This window comes from Manihot esculenta, chromosome 6 (assembly GCF_001659605.2).
Source record: "Manihot esculenta cultivar AM560-2 chromosome 6, M.esculenta_v8, whole genome shotgun sequence".
Classification (NCBI taxonomy): Eukaryota; Viridiplantae; Streptophyta; class Magnoliopsida; order Malpighiales; family Euphorbiaceae; genus Manihot; species Manihot esculenta.
In genome coordinates, this window is record NC_035166.2 from 19973905 (window position 1) to 20001192 (window position 27288).

The 27288-nt window shown below is 31.1% G+C and overlaps 2 protein-coding genes across 2 annotated transcripts; one reads left to right on the forward strand and one right to left on the reverse strand.

The window, feature by feature from the left end:
- Positions 1-1843: 1843 nt before the first annotated feature.
- Positions 1844-4677, reverse strand: LOC110617757 (receptor protein kinase-like protein ZAR1). The gene is made up of 2 exons (XM_021760741.2): positions 2946-4677; positions 1844-2809 (listed from the first exon to the last, which is right to left on the reverse strand). Exons 1-2 carry the CDS (start codon positions 4423-4425, stop codon positions 2139-2141), a joined length of 2151 nt encoding a protein of 716 aa, XP_021616433.1. The 5' UTR covers positions 4426-4677; the 3' UTR covers positions 1844-2138.
- A 7232-nt stretch (positions 4678-11909) lies between these two features.
- Positions 11910-14588, forward strand: LOC110618317 (phosphopantothenoylcysteine decarboxylase). The gene is made up of 3 exons (XM_021761473.2): positions 11910-12109; positions 13190-13525; positions 14104-14588. Exons 2-3 carry the CDS (start codon positions 13193-13195, stop codon positions 14392-14394), a joined length of 624 nt encoding a protein of 207 aa, XP_021617165.1. The 5' UTR covers positions 11910-12109; positions 13190-13192; the 3' UTR covers positions 14395-14588.
- The last annotated feature ends 12700 nt before the right edge of the window (positions 14589-27288 follow it).

Genomic DNA, 27288 nt, shown 5'->3' on the forward strand with positions numbered 1-27288 from the left:
TGAAAACCACCTGCAAAAACAACTAGGCATCAATAGAAACACAAGCACAAAACCAATAGAACAAGGTAGACTGCCGAAAGAAACTCTCCATAAAAAAACTATCATTGCCAAATAATAAATGAAACTAAAGAAAAAAAAACATAAGGTAGACCGCCGAAAGAAACTCTCCATAAAAAAAACTATCGTTGCCAAATAATAAATGAAACTAAAAAAAAATATAAAAAAATAGAAGTATTCATACCCAATTCGATATGAGAGAGAGGAACTCATTGTCGGATTAATAGAAGGAAGACCTTTCCTTACTCAGATAGGATAATAAAAAAAAGGTAGGTATTACAGACAAAAGAAATATAAAAATTCTTTTAAAAAAAACTGCAAATCAGAGGATTTTCACACTCTAATTAACCAATATTTTTTTTCAGCAGAAACAAGTTCAATCGTGAATGTTAGATCATAAATTATGGTTTTTGTGTTTGCGAGTTATATTATAAGTAATTATTGGAAATCTTTATAAATTTCTTAATTATTTTAAGCAGTAAGTGTACTTACGATAATATAAAAATATTTATTTGGTCAATGTATTTTTTAGAATAATTAAATATTTTGAATTATTAATAAACTATACAATTCATAACTATAAAATTTAATTACATAAATAAATACTTGGTTACCACAATTTGCTTCGAAATTGCTGTTAGTAAAATCGAATAAAGTCTAAAAAGAAAATATGTTCAGCTTCTATTCTACTATGGAATTATGGAATTTTGAAAAGTAAAAAAAAACAAAAATTTTTTATTTTGATTTTATTTCATTATAACCTAATTATGAAAGTAATGAAATGCATAGTAATTATAGATATTTTCAGCTATGTTATTTATTTTTGAACTCGGCCATTCAATTTATTCTATGTATTCGGATTAAGATTTACAATAATGAATCAATTTGTTTGAAAGTGATGCGATGAATTTTGAACATGCGGAGGATCTGGTCTCATCCGATTCGTAGTGAAAATGCATATAAGACTTAAGGAATTGAGTTGATTCAGGCAAATCCGGTGAATCAACAGGAAAAGAGAAAGAGAAGCAGCTAGATCTGAATTAGACAATATCCATAAATGAGCAATAGCTGGAAACCATTGACTAAAGACATTCCAACAAGAATCTTACTTAAAAGTCGGAAAGTTAATTATTTAAGACCAATCAAATAAAAAATAACAGCTAAGCCTAAGAACTTTTGTCCTTGATTGGTGGAGTGAGTAGAGTCCCTACATTCTCGTTACATTGTTTGCTGACTATAATACTATTTCCAATTGCACACTGTTCAAGCACAAGACAGTTGGGAAACAGCTTCAAATGTCACTTTTAATCTTCATGTCTGAAGCAGCGCAGCGCAGGTAAATAATAATAAAATATCCCTTTTTCTTATTATATATCAACTTCACAGTTCCTTTGAACATCTCTGCAAATGTGAATCAGTTTTTAAATTGAAGATTTTGCTTTTTTTAATAGTGTAATGTCATTCAACCAACAAGCTTTAGAGAGAGAGAGAAAAGAGAGAATGCAAATTTATCCAGCAGAGTTGTGTACAGAGAAATGCCTGTAGCAAATAAGAGAACTTTATGTGATTGAAGATAGCACTGGAAAAAAGAAATTGATTTGATCAATCATCAGATGACCTGTGAGGAATTTTTGCTAAATAATGAAATGAAGGAAAAGAACTGTAAGGTAAAATAGTATATTAAAAAAAGTATAAAATAATTTTCTATAAATTACCTACTGATGGGAATATTTAATCCGTGTTCCATTTATCAATAATAATTATTTCTTTTTCCAAAAAGGGAAGGTGCAATAAACAATTAATTAAAAGATTGATAATACAAACAAAGAGACAAAAGTTCTGCAATAAGAGCATGAAAAAGACAACATCCTCTTCTTTTACATATACACTTAACAATGCCAGAGTACAAAAGCAGTTCCTCCATCTCTCAGCAAGCTCCCAAAGCAGACCCACCACCATCTCATGCAATAACAAAGAAGAAAACAACCTACCAAAAACAAAGACATAAATTGCACAGATCCCATATTTTACTTTTACATTTTTTCATTGCAAGTGCAATGAACAATTTATCTCAGTTCCATTCAATCAGAGGATACAGCCAATCTGCTTAAAGCATCACAGACATGCCTCATTGTTGGTCTTCTTTCAGGGCTGCTGTGAACACAAGCCATTGCTATCTTTAGAATTGCAATAATTTCCTCTTCCTTGTCCAAATCTGGAGATAAATATGGATCTAAAACATCTGCAAGTGGTTTCTGTTCTTCAATGCAAAGCTGAATCCAGTTAACAAGGTCCATTTCTGAGGTACCCATGTGGATCACTGGGGATCTTCCTGAGATCATTTCTAGTAAGATCACCCCATAAGAGTAAACATCCCATTTCTGTGATGGTTTTACGACTTTAAGTGCTTCAGGGGCCTGGTAGTAAGATCCCAAATTCATCGATGAAAATGTGGCAACGTCCGAGCTAGGTGCATTCTTTTGTTGCCTTTCTTGTGGTTTTTCTGAAGCAGCTCCATTAGATTGCAGAGTAGGGGATGCTCCGGCAATATTAGCAAGGCGCCCGAGTCCAAAATCAGAAATGTAAGGTACCATGTTATGTCCAAGAAGTATATTTCTTGGTTTCACATCTCCATGAACATACTTTTTAGGACTGAATTCATGCAGATAAACCAAACCATTTGCAATCCCCTTGATGATTTTCAACCGAATAGACCAAGATAACGGTGTAAAAGAAACCATTCCAGGCTTCCCTAAAGACATTAAGCAAGAACAGAAACAGTAAAATAATAATAATAATAATAATAATAAAAGAAACATGAGGCCAGTAATCAAAATCACATTTAAGAAGCCAAAATCATTTGCTGCAAAAGAATTTATATAACTTACCATGAAGCCCGGTCGCAAGGCTTCCATTAGGTATGTAATCATAGATTAGCAACTTCTCATCGACAGACCAGTAATACGCTCTGAGTGTCACAATATTAGGATGCCTTAGCTTTCCAATAGCTTCTACTTCTGTCTTGAACTCCTTGAACCTTTGAGAGCCCCCTTCTCCCAATCTTCTCACAGCTAAAGTAAGCCCATCTTCGAGTGCAACTTTGTATACAATCCCGATTCCACTCTTCCCCAGAACAAAAGCTGAAGCCTTAAGCAGCTCATCTAAATTAAAAGCTACCTGTGTATCCAAGGGCACAAGATCATACTGCTCTACATTCTCAGATAGAGTATCAGGTTCATCCTTTCTAAAGCACAAACACTCCCGCCTTCCCTTCCCTTCCTTGCCGAAAACATAACCAGTTTCATCTTTATCCTTGCTACAAGCACAAACCCTTGAATAGCAATGCGAAAATAGTAACCCAACAAGGCAAATTCCAATTGCATCACTCACAATGATTGCAATTACAGCACCCTTACTTAATCCTCCTCCTTTCTCAGGCCCTCTACCATTGTTATTCAAATTTTGAGGCGGGTTGTTATTAGGCAAAAAGGGAAATGATGAAGGTGAACTTGCTCCATCTGTATTGGAAGAACAAGGGTTTTTTAATGGAGGACCACAGAGACCAGGATTTCCTATAAATGCTGTTGGTCCTCTGTTCATTAAAGCACCATTTTGTGGTATTGGACCACTCAAATTGTTGTAAGTTAGATCAATGTAAACCTTCTCAGGAAGGCTTCCAAGACTAGCTGGGATTAAACCCGTGAAGAGATTATGTGACAGATCAACAGTTCCTTGCAAACTAGTTAAATTTCCTATATCACTAGGAATTGAACCATTGAATTTATTGAATGAAAGATCAAGCTTTTCAAGAGAAACCAAACCAGAACCAAACCCTTCTGGTAAAGAACCAGTGAAATTGTTTTGGCTCAGATCAAAGTTTCTAAGTCTCTTGCATTGAACAATTGATGTGGGTATTGATCCATTGAAGAAATTCTGTGATAAATCCAAGCTTTGAAGGTACTTAAGCTTGCCAAACTCATTTGGCAAAGACCCAGATAAGGTATTCCCATAAAGGACCAGACTCTGTAGCCCTTGAGCTTGAAAGAGCTCGGCAGGTAAGCTACCAAAGAACCTATTATTCCTCAAATTTAAATGTCTAAGGTCAGAGAGAGACCCAAGAGAAGAAGGAAGAAACCCATAAAGTTTCTTCTTTGGGATGCCAACAGAGACAACTTTTTGCTCCTTACATGTAACCCCATTCCATGAACAAGGGGTCTCATCGGAGGATTTCCAGTTGCTCAAAGACCCTTCTGGGTCATCATATATGGACTGCTTGAACGACATAAGTACAAATCCTTCATTATTCAAAGAACTAACATGTCCATGAGAGTTAAAAAGAAGAAAAACCAGCAAAATCAAGAGAAACATTTCCACAGACCAAAAAAAGAGCAGGAAGTGACGGCTTAAGACCAGTGTAAAATGTTGCAAAGCTGAGAGTTCATAATTCTTACCTTTCAGCGCCAGAAAACCAAAGAAGACTGAAGAAAACGATGAGGAGACAACGGAGCCTAGAGAGAAGGAGGGGGCGGTGTCCGAAAGGCGAAAGGGTGTTGAAGAAAGGTAAAAGGTCCAGCAAAACTAGACCTTGGGAACATAGATAAATTAGAGTAAACGAAAAACGAAACGGAAAAAAGAGCAGTCTGGTGAGCAAAAACCACACTGTTTATTAAACTCCAATAATTTTATTAAAATCAAATAAATTTAATTTAATTTTTTTACTAATTAAATTCTTATAATTATTTAAAAATTAAATAAATCATCATCTAATATAATATTATTTTTAATAATAAAAATATTTTTTATATAATAAAATTTCAGTTTCATAAAATTTTAAAAATTATTGATTATATTTATATATTTTTAAAATTTGTATGTTAATTAAAATATTAAATTTTTTATACTTTAAATTATAAAAAATAATATTATATTATGTTACAATTTATTTAGCACGTAATAAAAATATAAAAATTTAATCGATTAAAAATCTTAATTAGACTTACTTGATTTTTGAAAAAAAAAATATTAAAACTTAATTAGATTTATTTTCATTTATTTTTTTAATTCTTTAAAGTTTTTCCACAAGTTAAAGAAAAATAATAAATAAATTAAATTTTATTTTAAAAAAGAAATATGTTAAATTTTAATAAAAAAATACCAATAAAAAACTATATTTATCATTCAATTAAACTTTTTTACATTAATATAATAAATTTAATTAATCTCTTCATTTTATTACAGATTAAAGAAATGATTGTTTTATTTTATTTTTATAAATTTTTAATTGTAAATTTACTATAATACCTTCAACGCTAATTATTGAAATTGATATTGCTCCTTAATATTTATGATGTAAATCATTGGTGATATATAATATTAATAAGAAAATATAATATTCTCTCAAGTTCTATATTTTTTATTTACTTTTTTTAATTATTCTAAAATTAATATTTATTTTTTTAATTATAATAATATATAAATTAATTATTATAATTTTGTTTAACTTTATCATATTTTAAAAATAATTTTTTATCACATATGATTTTTTAAGTGAGTATTTAAAATATTTTATAATATTTAATAAAAGTTAATATTTTTAAAATGATAATAATTAAAAGATTAATAAAAAAATTATTTTTTAATATATATTAAAAATAAAATAGATAAAAATTATAGGACAGTAAAAATAAAAAAATAATTATTTATACAATTTTAAAAAGTTTTAAGTCGAATGAAATAAAGTTATTATTACAAAAATTCAGATCAAATGAAACGGAGTTAATAATATTTTAGAAATATTTTATTGATTAAAAAGTAAATAAATGAATAAAATATTAAAATTATAAAACATCACTATTTTTAAAAAAAAAATATCTAAAATGACATATTCACATAAACAAATGGAGCAAAATATATATATACCCAATAGTAGCCGACAGCAATCTTTCTTCAATTTCTAGTCTGGTAAATTTATCGTGACATTTAGAAAATGTTAAATTATATTTATGTCCTTGTGGTGTACTTTTGATTACAACTAGGGACAATCCATTTTCTTTTTGTTAAACATTAATGTTAGATTTTAATAATTTAGTTATATAGTTTTAGTACTTATAATAAATTAGTGTTTTAAATTTAAATAAATAAATTACAGTTTAATCTTTCTGTTTTAATAAAATATTTATTTTAATGACTGTATTTTTTAAATTTATATTTTAGACTTTAATAATTAAAAAAAATTATAATTTAATATTTATCATTAAAATTAATATTAATTTACCGTTAATTTTTATTAAAAATATCAAAATACTTTTTGCCTTACTATTTAAATTAAAAAAATATTAAAGAGATTAAATTGCTAAATATTAAATTTATTAAATATTACAAAATTAAATTTACCGATAAAAAGTGAACATCATGATATTTAACAGTGCATTTGTATATTATTATAATATAAAATAATAATAATAATTTTAAAAAAATTATAAAAAATAGTAATTATATTATAAAACCTAAAGCCTTTTTCAACAAAAAAAAAAAAAAAAAGAAACGAAGCCTTAGTGTTAACAATGCTTATAATTAACATATTTGCAGTATTATTTTCTGATAGGAATAATAAAATAATAATTTTGAATTTATTATGATATAGAGTATACCCATTATTCACTTATAATTCGATATATATAAAGTAAAATTAAAAAAAAAATAATTTTTTCACATTTAAATTAAAGATAAGATAACTATAATATAAAGTATACAACATATTTTATGTTATTTTTCAAAATCTAATAAAGTCTAATGTCGGGGTAAACCTAAGGATGGAATCATATGATGAAAAAAGAAAATTGTGAAAATGAGAAAAAAAGAAAAAGCAAAATAAGCGGTGAGGATTGAAAATGACAGAGACCATGAAGTGGAGATCATGATAGTCCCACACTGGAGATCAACCGTCGAGGGGGACAGCACCATGATTACGGACCTTGACCCAGTCTATCCAACTCATCATGTACCTATTTTACCCGATTAGTAATCTTACCAACAAAACAATCACATTCTCCAACCACTTTTTATTCTATTTAATAAGTATATAATTAATAATTAATTAAAAAAATAATTTATATAAGAAAATAACTATTAATTAATTAATAAAATAAATATAATAATAATAATAATAATTAATTAAAAAATGCAAAAATTACTCTTTAAATTTATTTCTTTTTCTTTTTAATATACAGGATAGAATTAAAAATTAACTAATTTTTTCTTTTATATTTATATTTTATCAAACAAGATAAACTTATTTTATTTTCATTTATTAACTTTTTTTTTTATTTTTCTCCTATCTAAATGAAAAAAAATCTTTATTTTCCACTTTTTATTTTTCTTTCTCCGTAAAATTCCAAACAGTTTAAATTTAATGAAAAATTTCTTTTGAAAATATGCTTAGTTTATATAAATATAATTAATAGCATATATAAAATAACAATTTAATAAATATTCTAAAACTATGTGGGTTTGACAAAATATCCTTTTTTCAGAACTTTATTTTCAATTAATTTTAATAATTATATTAGTCCTTTTATTAATATTGCATAAATTAGTTATAAATAATTGAAATTAAATGTATAGAGGATCTTATATTATGAAAAAATAGAGAAAAGTTGACTTTAAGTACCATAAAGTATGGTAAATCAAATAAATCGTTTGACTTTTAATTTTCATACAAAATTCAGTTGGTATTTTAATTTTTAGTGGTTAATATTTTAATACATAATTTTACAAAAAAAATAATTGTTTAACTTTACATGTAATTATATACATGATGATTTTCGTTGCATTTTTATAAAAATTAAGAGTTTAACCATTACAGTATTATTAAAAAAGAGATTTAATAATTATATTATGTAAAATTTAAGTGTTTAAAATCTATTTCCATCGATTCAGTTTAAAATCAAATCAAATCGAATAAATTAAAAATTAAAATTTTAGTATTTATAAAAATTAAATCGAACCGATTTTAGATATAAATAAATTTAAATTTAATCGATCTGATTTAATTCAATTCGATTCAATTTAATTGGTTAGACTTTTTAATAGATTTTTTATTTTTTATAACTTCTTTTTAATATTTTAAAATTTAATTAAAATATTTTAATTTTGATTATAGTTTAATTTTTATATTATAAAAAATAATATATTATTATCTCTAATCGATTCGGTTTAATTTTAAGAATTTTTCTGATAAAAATAGAATTGAAATAAAATAATTGAAATTTTTAAAAATAAAAACTGAACCGAAATAAATAAAAAATTAAACTGAATTTTAAATTAATTCTATTCGATTAATTATTTTAATTTATCACTCTTAAAAATGAATATGAATATTTTTAGCAATTTTGCCATAGAATTGCAAAGCTAATCGTCCTAATCTTTCCTAGTATAAGCATAGATGATATTCACCTTATTTAAAATAAAAAAATTATAAAAAAATTACTTTATTTTATTTTTATCAAATTTAATATTTAAAATATAATAATTTATTTATTTTTAAAAAATAAAATATACATAATTTTATAAATTTCATTTGAATTTTTTTAACGAAATAAATCATTCTAAGGGAGGGATTCTCGCAACAAATTTATAGATAAATTGACCAAAATTTTACCGTAGGATAAATTACTTTAAATTAATACATATATCACATATTAATTTTTTTAAAAAATATACTTTTCAATTTAATAATATTAAAATATAAAATTAAATCACTAATTATAACAAAATTAAAATTATAAAAAAATTTTAACATAATAGTGATGTAATTTTTTTTTAAATTGAAAATTGAGAATTACGAGAGTAGAATCTAAAATCTCTCGAATTTATTTAAATGCATTTACTTGAGCGTAATTATATAATTTTAAATATATAAAAATTTAAGTAATAGTTAAGAATCGAATAATTATACACTTTAAAAATAAATATGAAAAAAATCAATATATATAAAATAAATACGAAAAAATTAATATATAAATTTAATATAATTCACCATTTTAATTAAATTTAAGACGAATAATTTTTTTAAAAATTTTTAAATAGATTATACTAGAAATATTATATATATAAACTAAAATAGTTTTAAAAAATTTATTTTGGAACTTTGTTTCAAATTCCACGGAAACTCCCACCTCACACTCCGATCAAGTCAATATGGAATTAAATTATGATAATATAATTTAATATATAATTTATAATATATTATTAAATTTTATATTTTAATAGAAATGTTGTTTTTTTTATTTGTAATTAATAAATTAAAAATATATAATTAATTTATTAAATTTTAAGAATTTTAAAATATATTAATGTTAGCATAAGGGAGGAATAAAATAATTAATTTAGTTTTTCATAATTACCAGTGAATTGCATAGATGGCCACGAGCGGGCGGCCGACATTGCTGCATTAGAGGTGAGCCCCACGAGCAAACAATAGGCTATGGTATATTGTTGTCATTTTCGTTTTGTCCATATATTGTTGTAATTAATAAAGTTGGGGATAAAAAGTTAAATTATAGTATTGAGCGAAATTAACTATTTTTTCTCTTAAAAATTAATTACTATCAACAATGAAAATTGTCATAATAATTTTGCTATAAAATAAAGCTCATTAAAAATTATCAAGCAAATTGATAAACTTTGATTTGATATAAAAATAAAATAAGTAGAGTAAATCGGAAATCTTTAAGGCTGGTTGTGCTGAAAATAAAATTTACACGTGAGTAAGTTTAATTATGTTTTGTGTATTTACTATTCTGTTAAACGAAGTTGAATTTAACTCTATCATTCTTAACAGAGAACCTTATCACGATTTTTTATTTTTATATCTTTTTATTTTATGTGTTGAAAGATTGTCAATCGTGTGCTTAATGTGTCTCATCTTTTATTTGGTAATGATTTTTTTTTTTTGCAAAACATATATTAACTAACATAATATGGTTAAAAGACATTCTCTATACTTACGAGACTGCTTTAGATCAGACTGTTAATTTTCTAAAATCTAGTATTTTCTTCTCAAATATTCACTTGGATACCAAAATTATAGTTTGTAGTATTACGGGAGTTTCCTCCCACTAGATCATGTTAGATATTTAGGTTTTACTTCATTGATTGGGAGGAGTAAAAAAGACAATTTTTTTTCTATATCAAGGACAGAGTGTGGAGAAGAATTAGTGGATGGCAAGGTAGATCTCTTTCAAGGGCCAGAAAGAAAATTTTGATCAAATCTGTTGCACAAGATATTTCATCCTTTCCTTGCTATCTATTTCCCTGAATAAAGAGATCCAATGAATATTGAACTCATACTGATGGGTTAAAATAGTCAAAACAGAAAGAGAATTCACCGGCTGTCTTGGGATCAAGTGTGTGTGGATAAAGAGGCTAGTGGATTGGGTGTTCGAAATCTTCACTTAAAGGATAAAGATTCTATTAGACTCTAGCTCTTTCTTTTCGCATTTCTTCAAAACTAAATATTTTATGAGAGAGGATTTCTTACATGTTAAGGTGGATGAAAACCCAAGCTATGTTCAGAGCATTTTGTTGTAGGCTACAGATTTGCTTAATTTGAGTATTGGATGGAGAATTGGAGATAGTGCTTCTGTCAGAATTTAGGGAGACCTGTGGTTACTTTGAGATGGGGATTTTTATGTTCACATTCTAACAGTTCAAGATCTAGAAGATTTCACAGTTGGTGGCTTTATCAACGACAATAGATCTACTTGGAATATTAATTGTTTTCGTGAGCTATGTGAACCAGATTAACAATATCTCTCTTGGGTTCTTCTATATACAAGATTGTATAGGTTGGCATACTACTAAAAATGGTAAGTACGTAGTTAAATCTGATTACTACTTTGCTATTCAAAACAATCTTAACTTTTCTTTAAATATGGTTTCAGGATGATCGAAGAGATGGTAGAGACTACATATCCCTTCTAAGTTTAAAAATAGAAAAAAGTATAAAAAATATTATATGATTTTACTCATTTTCATTTCAGAATGTATAATTTAATGTGTGTCAAAATATTATCTGTGGTATCATGTTGTTATTAAATAGAAGTAATTTTTTTAAGTCATTAAGAAATGATGTAATAAGTAAAATATAATTATTAATTAAGAAGTGAAAGTATAAAAATTATCATTCTAAACATTAACTTAGATTTCAATGCTTTAATATGATTATTTACATTATGTCATGGTGGCCATATGTTATGTTCATTCTAAAATGTGGTCTGTTTCTTCAAGTTTTTGATGTGATTCTCTTCTTGCTGAGCGGTTGGTTTAGCAACTTAATTTTGATATAAATTATTTTTGAGTTTTAAAAAAATTAATTTATTTTATAAAAATATAAATTTCTCTTATATTAGAAAATAATTCTAAACTATTTATTCTAAATGCATAAAAAAAAGTTAGTTTTAGTGCAAAAGGCTGGAAAAAAAATTCATAACTATAAGTGAAAAATTAATAAACAAAATTTATTATTTTTTTATAACGCATGAATATTATATTTTATTAAAATTATTTTTTAAATAGAAGATGACATCATAAATATTTGAATTTAAATTTTTAGATAAATTAGATATATATAAAATATATACTTTACTAGATCAGATTAGATTTTTATATTCATTTTTATATCCGTTAAATATATAATTTAAGGACAATTTCATTATTTCCATAATTTCGGAGAATTACCTACAAAATATTTTCTCTAAAAATATATCTTATGGTTATGGAATAATAAGCCAAGAAAATGTGGAATCATATATGTAAATATAATGATTAATTTTTCAAAGAAAAACCCGCGCGGCAGTTGCAAATTCACGTAGCCGATCCATTATCCATACATATATATTCCACATCGGATAATTTCTCATGCAGCTCAAGCACCGATTTAACATCCGGAACCACAACTCTCACCCCGAACACTTTCAACGCTTTCTTTGAGAACCCAAGACTCGCTAAGTGTACTGGCGACTGAGCGTCTCCTCGTCATTTAATCCGTAAGGTATGCGTGCTGGGTTCTTGGTCGTTTGCACAATTTTGGACCCATTGATCTTTGCTCCATTTTAGAATTTTTGCAATGGATAACTGGATTTCTTTCTTTTTACCAAGTTATATGGCTATAAGGTTTGTTTATCGCTCTTGTATTGCTTGTTTTATTATCTTTTTTTTTCTCTTTCTTTTTTTGTGTTTTTTGTCCATTTGTTTCTTTTTTTTTTCTTTTGATAAAAAGGAAACCACCATTTTTGTTTGTAATTGATTTCAATAGGAGGCCGGGTTTATAACGGGTTTACTTTTTTACCTCTACAAGAGTTCATCTGACAGGGGAAGATAAGTATCGTTTTTAACAGAGCCATAATCAATATATATGTGAAAGGCGACAGAAATTTTGGCTTCCTCCGCCTATCACCTGTTTGATCATCTGTCTCTGAAAAGTAGGGGAGTTTACTTCTTGGCTCATAAAGAAGCTGCAGAATGCAAATGTCTAGTTATGATAGGGTGGAAGTAATTAATTCAGGCGAGGTGCTTTTAATTTTTGAAGCGGTTCTATAAAAACCTGCATTTGGGCTTATTACTAACCGGGTCAAATCCAGTATCTAGAGAATCAGCCGAGCCGGTAAAACCCGGTTCACCTCAAAACTAGGTCGTTTTGGACAAAGCTTATAGCTTTTTGGAAAGAATATTGAAAGAGGCCCTAAGCCCCTGAATTCTGAGTCAAATCTGTCAAGATTCACGATTTATTTCCCACCTCTTTCCTTCCTCTATCTGGTTACTTCTTGATTCACCATTTCATAGAATCCGGCATCCTCAAGCTCCGGCTACTACTAGACGTTGAAGCTCCGGCGTCCTTGTATGACAACCATGAAATTTTCGTTAATTATAATAATCATATGATAATTTAAATTTTGGCTCTGTTCCTCTTCTAATCCTGTGTCCGCCCCTGTGCACAAGTACCTTGGCTGTTGTTGCTGATAGTAAATTTTTACGTGAATCTTTTTAATTTAATAATGAGATGGTGTTTGTTTTTAGACTTCTAAACTTTGAGTTGTAGTTTTTTTAATTACTCCTTTCATTGGTTGGACAGATTATGGCATGCTCAGAACCAGCAACCACAGTTGAGGTAAATGCCCCTCCTAGGAGACCCAGGATTTTACTTGCTGCTAGTGGAAGTGTAGCTGCCGTAAAATTTGGAGTTCTCTGCCATTGTTTTACTGGTTGGGCAGAAGTAAAAGCTGTGGCTACAAGTACTTCTTTACATTTCATCAACAAAAACTCACTTCCTAGGGATGTTGATCTCTACACTGATGAGGATGAATGGTACAGTTGGAATAAAATGGGAGACAGCATCCTTCACATTGAGCTGCCTCGGTGGGCTGATGTCATGGTTATAGCCCCGTTATCAGCAAACACACTTGGTAAGGTAATTAATAAGTAGTACGAAGCTTTGACAGTTTATCTCTCATCCAAGTGGAATACATTGTGTTTGACCCAATTATCCCAAGGAGGAATCCTGTTTTACTTTCTCTCCAGGCAAATCCTGTTTATCTATTTGTTCATTGTGTCTGCAAAATAACGTTGCAGTTATCACTTAAAATTTTTTTCTCAACAAACTTTTACTTGCAATATTATATAGATGAAGTTGTTTAGCCTTGTTTGCAGTCACATAAATTTTTCTTGTCAATTTCTTTACATTACTTAGGGAATTTTAAGGTGAACCAGTCCACCATGTATTTAAAACACTAAAATATGGATCCCATCTAATTTTTTTTTTAATTTTTTTTTATGGAAGGACTCACCTGTATTTTGGATTTATAATGTACCGAGTCTAGACAAGTTTTTTCCCACATTACCTGGTTTTTACATATTCAAATAAATAATTGTGATTCAAATATATCTAGTTAAATAATTTGTGTTCCTTTTGTACGTGATACTTTATTCAATTGACAGATTGGTATATTTGTTATATAATTAATATGCATCTGTTGTGTGTCAATGCAGATTGCTGGGGGATTATGTGACAATCTGCTGACCTGCATCGTCCGAGCATGGGATTACAGCAAGCCCATCTTTGTTGCGCCAGCCATGCATACTTTCATGTGGACTAATTTTTTCACGGAAAGGCATCTCATGTCACTTGATGAACAAGGAATTTCTCTTATTGCACCTGTCACAAGAAGGCTGGCTTCTGGTGATTATGGAACTGGCGCAATGGCTGAACCTTCCCTAATCTCCACAACCATATTAATAAACTTGCAGTCACGGAATAAATCCAATTTTTGGTTAGTTTAATGTGAATGCTTTGCTAGGGCTGCTTTCTCAACTTGTAATGGTTACATGTGGATCTTATGAATAGTTGAAACATTCTAAGTCCCAATATGCTACATGAAAGGAGCACAAACTCCCGCTCAATTGAACAGTCTCTCTTACATATGTAGTACCTCTTATGGATTACGTATTTGATTGATCTTTGGAATTACAGCGATGAGAATATGACTGACCATTATTCTGGATAACTTGCAAACAATGATAACAATAAGGAAATTTATTAATTAGTTTCTAATTGTAAAAAAATTTACTAGTTAATCTCTTGATTATAAAATATACGTTAAACGTCTCTCAAATTTAAAAAAGTCTACTAATCAGTCACTTCATTAATTTTAGTCATTGTATATTATGAAAAAGTCTAAAATAATCTCAATACAGAGTGACTAATTAGTAGATATTTTTATAAAAATTAAGAGACTAACTAATGAATTTTTTTTATATCATAAGGACTAACTAATAAAACCTTGACAGTTAAATTTAACGGAAGGGTTGATTTGTAAATATTTTAATACTTCATGATGCTTTAATGCATTTTTAAAAATTGATAAATTAACTAATGAGTTTTTTTAGAAACTAAATAGTCAGTTTTTAAATAATAATGGACCATTAGTTTTAGAAAAAAAATCCTTGAAGTCCATCTTTATTGGGACCCCTGAAAGGATTAATAGCAAAGTCAGTATCGATTTAGTCAAATTAAGCATTCATTTCCTAAATGTTTGTTGATGCGAAGCTATTAGTCTTCAATTTTATGGACTTAATTTCTACTGTCGACATCCGTTAGAGACCCATAATAACTTTTTAGAAAGAGAATTTCGAGACTCACGACTTTTAAAAGTGTAAATTCTATCGTTTAGGTGATCAATTTTGTGATTTTATTATTTTTTTTGAATTTTTTCATATTATTATTTTTTTATTATAAATAGCCATTTTCTTTAATGTTTGAGACACTTTTCAATTTTTAAAAATTTGATAAGAAATTTCGGCTTCTGAACTTTCATTTTCTAAATTTCGTTTTAAACAAACGTTATTGATTAAAACTCCTGATGGAGTCTAAATAGTCTTATTTTAGTTGGTATCAGAGAGAAGTTCATCCATGGTCAACAACTAAGAGGCACGACTTGCTGCAATTGAGGCATCTTTGGCAGAATTGAGAGAGATGATTGGACAGCTAGCCCTACAACGGGGTAGCAAATCCACGGCCAGTTTCAAATCCTGTGGTCGCAAATCTCCAACAGAATTATCACGAAGGTTACAAGATAAAGATAGACCTTCAAAACTTTTCTGGTTCTTTGGATGTAGAATCTGTCCTTGACTGGTTAGCGAAGGTTGATAAGTTTTTAGAAGTTATGAATATGGAGAAAGATCGAAAGGTTTTGATTGTTGCTTATAAATTAAAGGGTGGTGCAGCAATATGGTGAAATTCTGTTCAAAACGAATGCTATCGCAGGAGGCTGGAACCTATACGAAACTGGCAGTTGATGAAGCAAATGATTGAACAATGATTCTTGCCTAGTGATCACGCCCAGATTTTGTATAACCGGTATCATAACAGTTGTTACGGATAATATTAAGTTATTCTACTAATATTATCTCTTCTCAATTAGCTGTATTTAGTTACATTCTAATACTAATCTTGTACTCTCATAGTTATCCTCTGTAACTACTATATACGTAGAATTGTATAAGTAGAGTTGATTATTGAATACAAAATACATTGAAAACCTAATTCTCTCTAAGTTTTACATGGTATCAGAGCCACCATAATGGCCCTTGTTCCACTATCCTCATCTTCCTCCACCTCTCCTTCCTCTCCATCAATTACCTCTGCATCTTCGTTTTCTATCAAATTAAAAGACAATAATTACCTAGCTTAGAAAACCCAATTCGGTCCAATCCTTAATTTTCAAGATCTCAATGGTTTTATTGATGGTTCTCAACCAGCTCCTCCTAAAACTATACCCACATCTGCTATAGATGCCACACCTATACCAAATCCAGTATATAAGGATTGGTTCAACAAAGATCAGATGCTTCACTCATGGTTGCTAGCCTCTCTTACAGAAGCAGTTTATTCTCTTGTATATGGTCTTAATTCTTCATATGAAGTTTGGTAAGCTCTAGCCAATGCATTCGGTGCTGTCTCTCAAGATCGGCAGCTGCAATTACATATTGAACTTCAAGAACTCAAGAAAAATGATCTCTCAGTCTCTGCTTATCTAAAAAAAGTAAAATCCCTAGCTGATGAGTTAGGTGTGACTGGACAACCTCTTTCTCCAGTTGAGTTCAATGCGATAATCTATCGTAATTTTGGTTTTGAGTTTCATTCGATTATCACCAATCTTAATCTTCATCCTACACCAGTTTCGTTCTTTGAGTTGCATAGTCACTTGGTAGTGCATGAAATGCTTCTTAATAATCTTCATCAACTTATGGCTCATCTTAGTCTTCGAGGGAGTTCCTCTACTACTCCTCTTCTGCCTACACCAAAATCAACTGATACTGCTAATGGTAATTTTTCTTCAGATTCTTCAAAGGCTCGTGTGGTTTGTCAAATCTGTAACAAACCCAATCACTCTGCTTTGAATTGCCGTCGGAGGTTTTATCGTGGTACTATTGGAAACAATACTGGTGGTAATCAATCTGGTTATAATAATAGCAATTATTCAGGATATCATCCTCCTCGACCTTATAGACCTCCTGTTGCAAATATGGTGCATACCATGGGTTACCCGACTGCTCCTTCCATGGCGGATTCTGCTTCTGTGTCCTGGTTTCCAGATACTGCTGCAAATTATCATGTTATCTCGGATCCGCAACAATTAAATACTATTAATGAGTATTCAGGTAATGATCAATTACTGGTTGGTAATGGACAAGAGCTGCACATTTCGCATACTGGTAATGGCCTTGTTTCTAATTCGAATTGCAAGCTTAAGCTGAATAGTGTTTTATGTGTTCCTGCAATTACAAAAAATTTGCTCTCTGTCCAAAAATTTACCATTGACAATTCTGTTTTCTTTGAATTTTGGCCTCATTATTTTGCAATAAAGGACCAGTGCACCAAGAAAACACTGATGCAAGGCCCCAATGAAGATGGCATGTACAAGTTAACTCAACTCAAGCCACATCCTATGGCGAATCAAGTTTCAGCAGCTTCTTCCATGGATGATTGGCATCGGCGGTTGGGGCATCCAAACTTTCACAAGTTATCTGATTTAGTTAGGCAGAATAAGATAATTGTTTCTGATACAGAAATGAGTCCCTGTTCTAGTTGTCGCTTAGGCAAATTATCTCGAATGTCTTTAGTTTCTAAGGAACATACAAGTCAAAAACCATTTGATATTATTTTTTCAGATGTATGGGGTCCTGCCCCTGTGCAATCTAGTTTGGGTCATCGTTATTTTGTTCTATTTATTGATGATTTCACTCGTTTTACATGGGCTTACTTCTTGAAAAATAAAAGTGAGGTGTACGATGTTTTTATTCAGTTTGAAAAGCTCATCAAACGTCAATTTGGCAAACCTATATTAGCCTTTTATTCAGATTGGGGGGGTGAATATCAACGTTTGAATCATTATTTTAAAGCCACCGGTATTGTTCATAGGATTGCTTGCCCATATACTCATGAGCAAAATGGTACATCAGAGAGAAAAATTCGTCATCTTGTAGATACTAGTCTTACCCTCTTAGCTCATGCTTCTTTACCATTAAAGTACTGGAATTATGCTATAGAACATAGTGCCATGTTGATTAATACTTTACCATCTGATGTCTTGCAGAAAGTTTCACCCTTTTTTAAGCTATTCTCCAAAGACCCACACTATTTATCATTTCAGCCATTTGGATGTAGTATTTTTCCTTTGTTGCGCCCTTACAATAAACATAAATTTAGTTACCGGTCCACTGAATGTGTGTATCTTGGGCAAAGTCCTTTTCATTCTGCCTATAGATGTTTAGATTTTAAGACAGGGCGAGTGTATTTGGCAAAGCATGTTCAATTTGTGCCTAGAGAATTTCCCTATGCCAAGTTCACAGTACCAGCTGATATGCAAGAACCACAAGCTGATCCAACATGGCTACAGGTTACTTGTACAACGCCATCTTCATTGTCGCCTTCATCAGGTACATCTCCTTTTTCTACTCCATCTTCACCACGCACTCCAATTCAGTCTTTATCACCATTAATCTCTCAACATTCTGCAGAACCATTGTTACAATCTGTCTCATCTACAGGTTTACCAATTATTTCTGATCTTGCTTCACCTATTCCTCCCATTCGAACACATTCCATGGTTTTGAGGACTAATCCAAAACTAAATCCAAAATATACATCTGTTACTCAATTTGTGCCATTTCAGGAACCAAAAAGTTTCTTGCAAGCTCATAAACAACAGGAGTGGCGTGATGCTATGCAAGAAGAAATTTCAGTTTTACTGAAGAATCAAACTTGGATATTGGTACCACGACCAACAAAGGCAAATATTATTCAGAATAAATGGGTCTATCGGATTAAACAACACTCTAATGAGCATATTGAGCGCTACAAAGCTTGTTTAGTCGCGAAAGGCTTTACACAGCAGCAGGGTCTTGATTACACAAAGACCTTTTCCCCAGTTGTCAAGTTCACCACTGTTCGCATTCTTTTGTGTTTGGCTGTAACGAAAGGATGGGAAATGCATCAGTTAGATATTTCAAATGCTTTTCTTCATGGTTTTTTAGATGAAGATTTGTATATGGAACAGCCAAAAGGCTTTGTTGATAACACAAAATCTGATTATGTTTGCAAGCTTCATAAATCTCTTTATGGATTGAAGCAGGCGCCACGGGTCTGGTTTGAAAGGCTCAAGAAATTTCTATGCTCTCTTCAATTCCAACATACACAGGCAGATCACTCTTTATTTATCTATATTAATGGTATTGATAAAATATTTGTGCTTGTAACGACCCGAAAATCGGACCGCTACCGGCGCTAGGATCCGGGTCGACTTAAGGCCGCCGGGACCCGTAGCAAGCCTAACATACATCCTGTGAACCTGATTAATCCCATACATGATCAACAATCATACATAAAAATTAAAACTTTTCTTTCAATCATTCTCTCATACACCAAACTCAACCTGTGCATGCACGGAACATAGCCATAATCATAAACTTGACCCCTCTGTGGGATCCCATCAATGCCCCCAATGGGTGGCATAACATGTGTTGAGTTGGTTTACATAAGCAGTATAAAACATCTAAGATCATGTATAAAAAGGGATTTCATTATACTATGGTCAAACACACTTCTAACATCCTTAAACATCATTTCATAATATATCTATACTGAACTTTTACATTACATCATTCTACAATTTGTCATGTCCACATCCTAGCTATTACATGCATAAGACTTCATTACTCTTGCTGACTTCCTAGTCTACCCTGTACCTGCAAGCCTGGGGGTTAAGGGAGAGGGGTGAGCTATAACACCCAGTGAGCAGAATAATAAAACATTTAAAATATATGATAACATGAAATGCATCACATCACAGCTAATCACATCAAGGATGAATTTGTCACCAGTAGTCCTCTACATGGTCCAACTGTGCCAGGGGCGTAGAATGGGCCTCACTGGTCTTTCTCTGACATAACATAACATAGCATAACATAACATTCCATAATGCCAGGGGTGTAGAATGGGCCTCACTGGTCTTTCTCTTACATAGTGCCAGGGGCGTAGAATGGGCCTCACTGGTCTTCCGTACTGTATCATCATCATATCATAACCTATGAGGACTAAAGGATCATTCAACATTCATCCGCATCATCAACATATTATGCAATGCAGCATATTCGTGAGTTCTAATGCAAGCACCCTATTATTTCTTATGGCATTCATGATGCGTGAATCATGCTAAAACTGGTTTATTTATTTAAAAACATAAGAGTTATTCCACTCACCTCTGGCTGAAGCTCTACTGACTCAGAAGCAGCTGACTCACTGCTGGGGTCCTCGGTTCCTCGAGTCCGAACCTACACAGGTGGACTCAAATGAGGGACCAAACATACATGGACATAACTCTAAACTACTCCCCAAAAAAAAACCCCTTAGAACATCATAAAACAATCATGCAAAACATGCAAAAGAAGGCTGGATAAGGCACTTTCGGCGGCAGGTTCGGCGGCCGAAAGTCCCTCCAGAGCCGAAAGTCAGGCAGGTTCGGCGGCACCTTCGGCGGCCGAAACTCCCAGACAGAGGCGAAACTCATGCATGTTCGGCGGCCGAAACTCCCAGACAGAGACTAAAGTCTCCTTTCAGGGGCAAGCTTCGGCAGCCGAAGGCTGCCTCCACAAGAGGGTTCGGCGGCCGAAAGTCCCTTCGGCTGCCGAACCTGGTTTCTCCCAAAGGGCAGAAACTTGGTTCAAACATGCACAAATGCCTCCAAACTCAAACCAACATGCATTTAGCTCAACCAAAACATGCATACAAGCTCCTAGGGGTCTCAAGCTACCTTAAACCCCAACTACAACACATCAAACATACATTTACAAGCCACATTGTTCATGAACATACATTTATACCCATAAACATAACCATAACCTAAACATGTATTCTACCCCCATAGATCTTGCATAAAACTTACTTTAAACATGAAATGAGCTTAAGATCGGCTCTTACCTCTTGAAGATAGAGAGAGAGACGTCCTAAACTCGGAGGTGGGAGATTTTTGAGTTCTTGAACCCCAAAACTCCAAAACTTGCTTTAAACTCGAAAATCTTCAAAACAAAGCAAAAACTTGTGAAAATCTTGAAAGATTTGAAGGAAAAACTCAAGGATTGGTGAGGAACGGCGGAGAGCTCACCTTGGCCGACAATGGGGAGAAAACTCGCCCGTTTTCGGCTAAGGGACCCTTTTATAGTGGCTGGCCAGGCCACGTTCGGGGGCCGAACGTGCCTCCGCATGCATGCCATGTTCGGCGGCCGAACTTGAGGTTCGGCGGCCGAACTTGGACTTCCCTCACTTATGCCTTCGGGGGCCTAAGGCACACCCGAAATGCCTGCATGTTCGGCGGCCGAACTTGAGGTTCGGCGGCCGAACCTGGGTTTTCCTCCAAGATTATTTTCATGCAAAAAATCATTTCCTTTTATGCTTAAAATCATCAAAAACACTAAAACATTTCATGAAAACATGGTTTTACCCTTCTAGAGGTCTCCGACATCCGAGATTCCACCGGACGGTAGGAATTCCGATACCGGAGTCTAACTGGGTATTACAGTGCTTGTCTATGTTGATGACATTCTTGTCACAGGAACAAAGTCATCACTCATTGATTGGTTTATTCGAAAATTGGCTGTTACATTTCCTATTCGAGATCTTGGTGAGATTAATTATTTTCTTGGAGTAGAGGCTACAAGAACATCAGATGGCTTATTACTTTCTCAAAGTAAGTATCTCTCTGAAATCTTACAAGCAACAAACATGGAAGACTCCAAATCATGTGCCACACCTATGGCAACAACACCAAATCTCAATAAAGAAATGGGCACTTTATTGGATTCTATGAAAGAATATCGCCAGGTAGTGGGGGCCTTGCAGTATTTGACTATTACTAGACCGGATATTGCCTTTGCTGTCAACAAATTAGCTCAATTTTTACATTGTGCCACAAATATTCATTGGCAAGCATGCAAGAGATTGTTGCGTTATCTTAAGGGTTCCGCCACTCAAGGTCTTCTGCTTCGTCCATCATCAACTTTCTCACTTCAATGTTATTCGGACAATGATTGGGCTGGTTGCCCCGATGATAGACGTTCCACAGGTGGTTACCTAGTTTATTTTGGTGAAAATTTAATCTCCTGATCCAGTAAGAAGCAACCAAACGTAGTACGATCAAGCACAGAGAGTGAATATAAGGCTATCGCGAATGCTACTGCTGAATTAATGTGGGTTACTTCTCTTTTGCGAGAAATTGGATATGCTCCTAACCATTTTGCGACAATATGGTGTGATAATGTCAGTGCCATTTATTTTACTTCAAATCCTGTTTTCCATGCTCGCATAAAGCATGTTGAAATAGATTATCACTTTATTCGAGATCAAATAAGGCTAGACATTATTTCTATTCGTTTTCTCAAAAGTGCGGATCAAATCGCAGATATCTTGATCAAGCCATTGGAACAACAATTATTTGCATCTCATTTATGCAAGCTTAGACTACAGTCACCTGCAGTTCAGCTTGAAGGGGGCTGTTACGGATAATATTAAGTTATTCTACTAATATTATCTCTTCTCAATTAGCTGTATTTAGTTATATTCTAATACTAATCTTGTACTCTCATAGTTATCCTCTGTAACTACTATATACGTAGAACTGTATAAGTAGAGTTGATTATTGAATACAAAATACATTGAAAACCTAATTCTCTCTAAGTTTTACAACGGTATTCAAGGGAGTCGAAGGGTGGATGAATATACAGAGGAGTTTTTGCGGTTGCAAGTGATGTAATAACTGTGAGAACGAAGTCCAGTAGGTTACCCATTATTAGAGGAGAATGAATCATGAAATTCACTATATAATGGGAGTAGCTGTGATTTTCACTTTGGCAGATGCCATTGAGATGGCGAAAAAAGCGGAAGAATGTATTGAATGGTAGCCTTGACATTAGTCTAACAAAAAATTTAATTACAGAGATTTTGGTTTGATAGGAACTCAACACTATAGAGGTAGTTACAGCGCACAGTCTTTTAGGGTTGTAAATTCTGGTAATTATCAGAATATTGTGGAAGAAATGAGAGATAGTATGGAAAAGATTTCAAAATAAATTATTATTTTAACTTTTACTGATATAAATACATATGTATATGAATTTTCACTACTCTATACTTTAATCTCTCAACTCTAAATTGATAAAATCAACAAAAATGGAGATACAATTTTGTATAGCTTGATATGATTCTTGATTTAATTATTAAATAAGATTCAAAATTGTATCAAAAGTTCAAAACAATAGAATAAGTTTAATGCAATTCCTATAATTTTAGTATTTTTTTAATTTCAATCATTTTAAATTTAATTTCTTTCATTCAATTTGTAAGGCATTTGAAACACGTCTCTAGCAAATATTTAGGACATTGCAACAAATTACTTTCAGCAGATATGTTATTCAAAACTCGGATTTCAAAACAATTACTAATCGGTTTTCAATATATATAAAATAAAATTATTTATACTCCATTAGGAGTTTTAATTAATAATATTTGATTAAAACGAAATTTAGAAAATAAAAGATTAAAAGTTAAATTTTTTTATTAAATTCTCAAAAATTAAAAAAATGTTTCAAACGGTTAAAAAATGGCTATTTATAATAAAAAAATTTTAAAAAAAATAATAAAATCACAAAATTGATTCCAAAATGATGGAATTATTGCCTTGAATTTTGTGACAGACTTATAGCCTTCGTCACACTTTTGAAAATCGTGCATCTCGAAATTCTCTCTTTAAAAAGCTATTGTGGCCCCCAACGGATCTCGACAGTAAAAATTAGACTCGGTCCAAATTTATCGTAAAATCCAAAACTAATTACTTCGTATCATTTCTTTCCACTCATAAAGAATTCGACCTCGAATTGTCATAAACAGGGTAGTACTGAAATAGATTTGCTACGTTAAACGTCTTGAAAATTTTCATATAACTTGGAAGGTTAGGAATATAGACATTATCATTAATCTTCTATATAATCTGAAATAAACTAATCTTCTTTGGGTCAACTTTTTCTATCCTCCACCACGTTGCTTGTACAGATATACCATAACTTGATCATCGACATTAAAGGATTTGAAACGCCTATATTTATTAGCTATAACTTTCTACCTGTTATTGGCTTCCGCAAGGTATTATTGTACCTGTTTAAAAATGTCCACATGCTAATTTACCAAGTTGTTTGCTACAATACTGTTATGAAAACCTATAAGAAAGGCAATAAGATCAACTGTGTGCACTGGCATTCTTCTGTATATAATTGCAAAAGGTGACATTTTTGTAGAGTTAGACAAAATTGTTTTAAGCAAATTATACTTGGGTAAGAATATTAATAATAAAATTTATTATTTAATCGAAATAATAATTATTTTAAAATTATTTAAATTTTTAATAAATTTACTAACGGATTTCAATTTGTTGATGATTTAGTAACGGATTTACCAACAGATTTAAATTTATGAGTAAATTATTTTTTTCTCAATTTACTAACGGATTTAATTTTTGAACACACTTCTAACGGATGATATTTTAACATATAGACTTCTATATTTTTAAGAATAAATGAAAACTTTTTAAAAATAAAACTATTATTATTATTATTACTAAATTTGTAATTTATATCCAATATTTATTAGAAATATATAGAAAGTGGAAATAAGAGAAGAGTAAATGTGAGAAAATGATAAAAAAAAAGAAAGAAGAAAAAAAGAAAAAAATGATAGAAAAATAAAAATTACGAAAAAGAAGAAAGAACCAGAGTAGAGTTAAAAGATGATTAGAAAAATGAGGAAAAAAAAAGAGAAAATGATTAGAGAAGAAAATAAATGAAGAGAAAATAATAGAAAAAATATGGATAGAAAGTAAATGATAGAAAAAAATAATTTGAATGATGATTATAGAGAAAATGAAGAATATAGAGAAGAAATAGAAGAAAATAATGGGAGAGAAAATGGAGAAAGTGAAAGGAAAATTATGGAGGAAAATAAAGAAAATAATAGAAGAGGGAATAGAATGAGATAAAAAAGGATAAGAGATAAAAGGAAAATAATAGAAAAAAATGAGATGAAAAAAATGAGATAATTATAGAGAAAATGAAAAATAAGAGAAGAAAGGGAAGAAAATAATGGGAAAGAAAATGGAGAAAGTGAAAGAAAAATTATGGAGGAAAATAAAGAAAATAATAGAAGAGGGAAGAGAATGAGATAAAAAAGGATAAGAGATGAAAGAAAAACAATAGAAAAAAATGAGAACAAAAAAAATGAAATAAGAAAGTAATAGAAAAAGAAAGAAAATGACAGAAAGGCAAAGAAAGTGAAAAAAATAAAAATGATAAAATGAATTAATGATAAAAGAAAAAGAGGTGATGTTATATTTATAAATACATATTATTAACGGATTTAGTAATGGATTTGAATCCGTTACTAAATTTTGAAAATAAAAGCAGACTTTTTTCTCTCCAAGAATTACTAATAAATTTCAAATCCATTAATAATTCCGTTGATAATAAAAAAATGTTGATTTTTAAAAAATGAACGCCAAAATTTTACGCGTAATGTCAATTTAAATTTATAAACGGATTTATTAACGGATGACATCCGTTTATAAATTTAACATTTTTTTCTCACTAATGATAAAATTTAATAACGGATTTTTAAATTCGTTAATATTTTTTGAACACATTACTAACGGATTTATAGTCCGTTAGTAATTTTTTGAACACACTGCTAACGAATTCTAAATCTATTAATAATTTAAACACTTTTTTAAATTTATTAACGGATTAAAACCCGTTAGTGAATTATCAACGGATTTACTAATGAATTTTAAGTCCGTTAGTATATTTTAATACTATTTATTTTATAAATTTATAAATTTATAAATTATAAACGAATTTTGAAATTTATTAATAATACTAATAGATTATCAACGGATTTCAAATATATTGATAAATTTTTATATAAAATTTTTTACATTAAAATTTATTAATAGATTTGAAATCCGATCGTAAATATGTTATTATTACTATCAGATTTTAAATCAGTTTGTAAAATAAAATCCGTTCGTAAATTGTAAATTTCATACACAGTGTTGACGCTAGCTTGCTATCAAATAGAGGGCAAAAGAAGCACCAGGAATATGCCCCACCAAGGTTATGAATTCTCTAGCTTCGTTAACAACCAGAGGAATAAAAAAAATTTTCCTCATGGTATCGTTTCCAAACACCATGTCATTCCATAGTTTCTAGATCCTCCAAACCACCCAGCCAAACAGTAAGAGTCAATCGATATCATGTTGAAAGCTCGTAGTAGTACGAAAATTCCAGTTTAGCCAACTTTGGGTAGAACTGTGCGCAAAGAAGTTCCTCCCCTTCTCTCCAGGAATGATTTGTTTCCGGACGTGAGCAGCAGTTGGGCAATCCCAGAGCGTGTGGAGAGGCGTTTCCATGTTGTCTTTGCAAACGTCACAGGTCACTGAGGAGCAGAGATGTCTCCTCAGGCACTCACTATTAGTTAGAATTTTATGGTGCATAGACAGCCAGAGGAAATTCCGCACCCGCTGAGGCCCTCTCCATTTCCAGACAAGCTTCCAGTCAGCAGTAGAACCTGCCAAGGACATGTTAGCAATTGAGGAATAGGTAGACTCAATAGTAAACTTACTAAACTCGTGCCACACTAAATAGGGCTATCAGCTTCTGCCGAGGCCGAAGGTGGGCTGATGCTGGACAAACTTACTTAGAGAAAGTAAGCCTTCAAATTTACTCTAATGCCATAGGCCTTTGGAACTCACATAGAAGGATATTGGTTCCTTAAGCATGTGTTCAGGTATGGAACAACCAGTCCATTCAATCAGAGGGACATCTTCAGGCATCCAAGAGTCAGCCCAGAATCTAATGATGGTGCCATCTCCTAACGATCAAGATATGCTTCTTCGGAACTCATTCCAGATCGAACTTATGCCCTGCCAGAGACGGGAGGTTGAGATGATAAATCCATAAATTCTCAAAATTTAATTAAAATTTACTTATGGTAAAGATAAGTTCATGAGTATTAAATTATCATAAAATATACTCCATCCATCGCATTATTTTTGTATATTTTATTTTTTTACATATATT

Coding starts and splice junctions, on each gene's coding strand:
- LOC110617757 (XM_021760741.2), bottom strand. CDS start 4,425: ATGTTTCTCTTGATTTTGCTGGTTTTTCTTCTTTTTAACTCTCATGGA. Junction 2,810..2,945: donor CCTTGCGACCGGGCTTCATG/GTAAGTTATATA, acceptor TAATGTCTTTAG/GGAAGCCTGGAATGGTTTCT.
- LOC110618317 (XM_021761473.2), top strand. CDS start 13,193: ATGGCATGCTCAGAACCAGCAACCACAGTTGAGGTAAATGCCCCTCCT. Junction 13,526..14,103: donor CAGCAAACACACTTGGTAAG/GTAATTAATAAG, acceptor GTGTCAATGCAG/ATTGCTGGGGGATTATGTGA.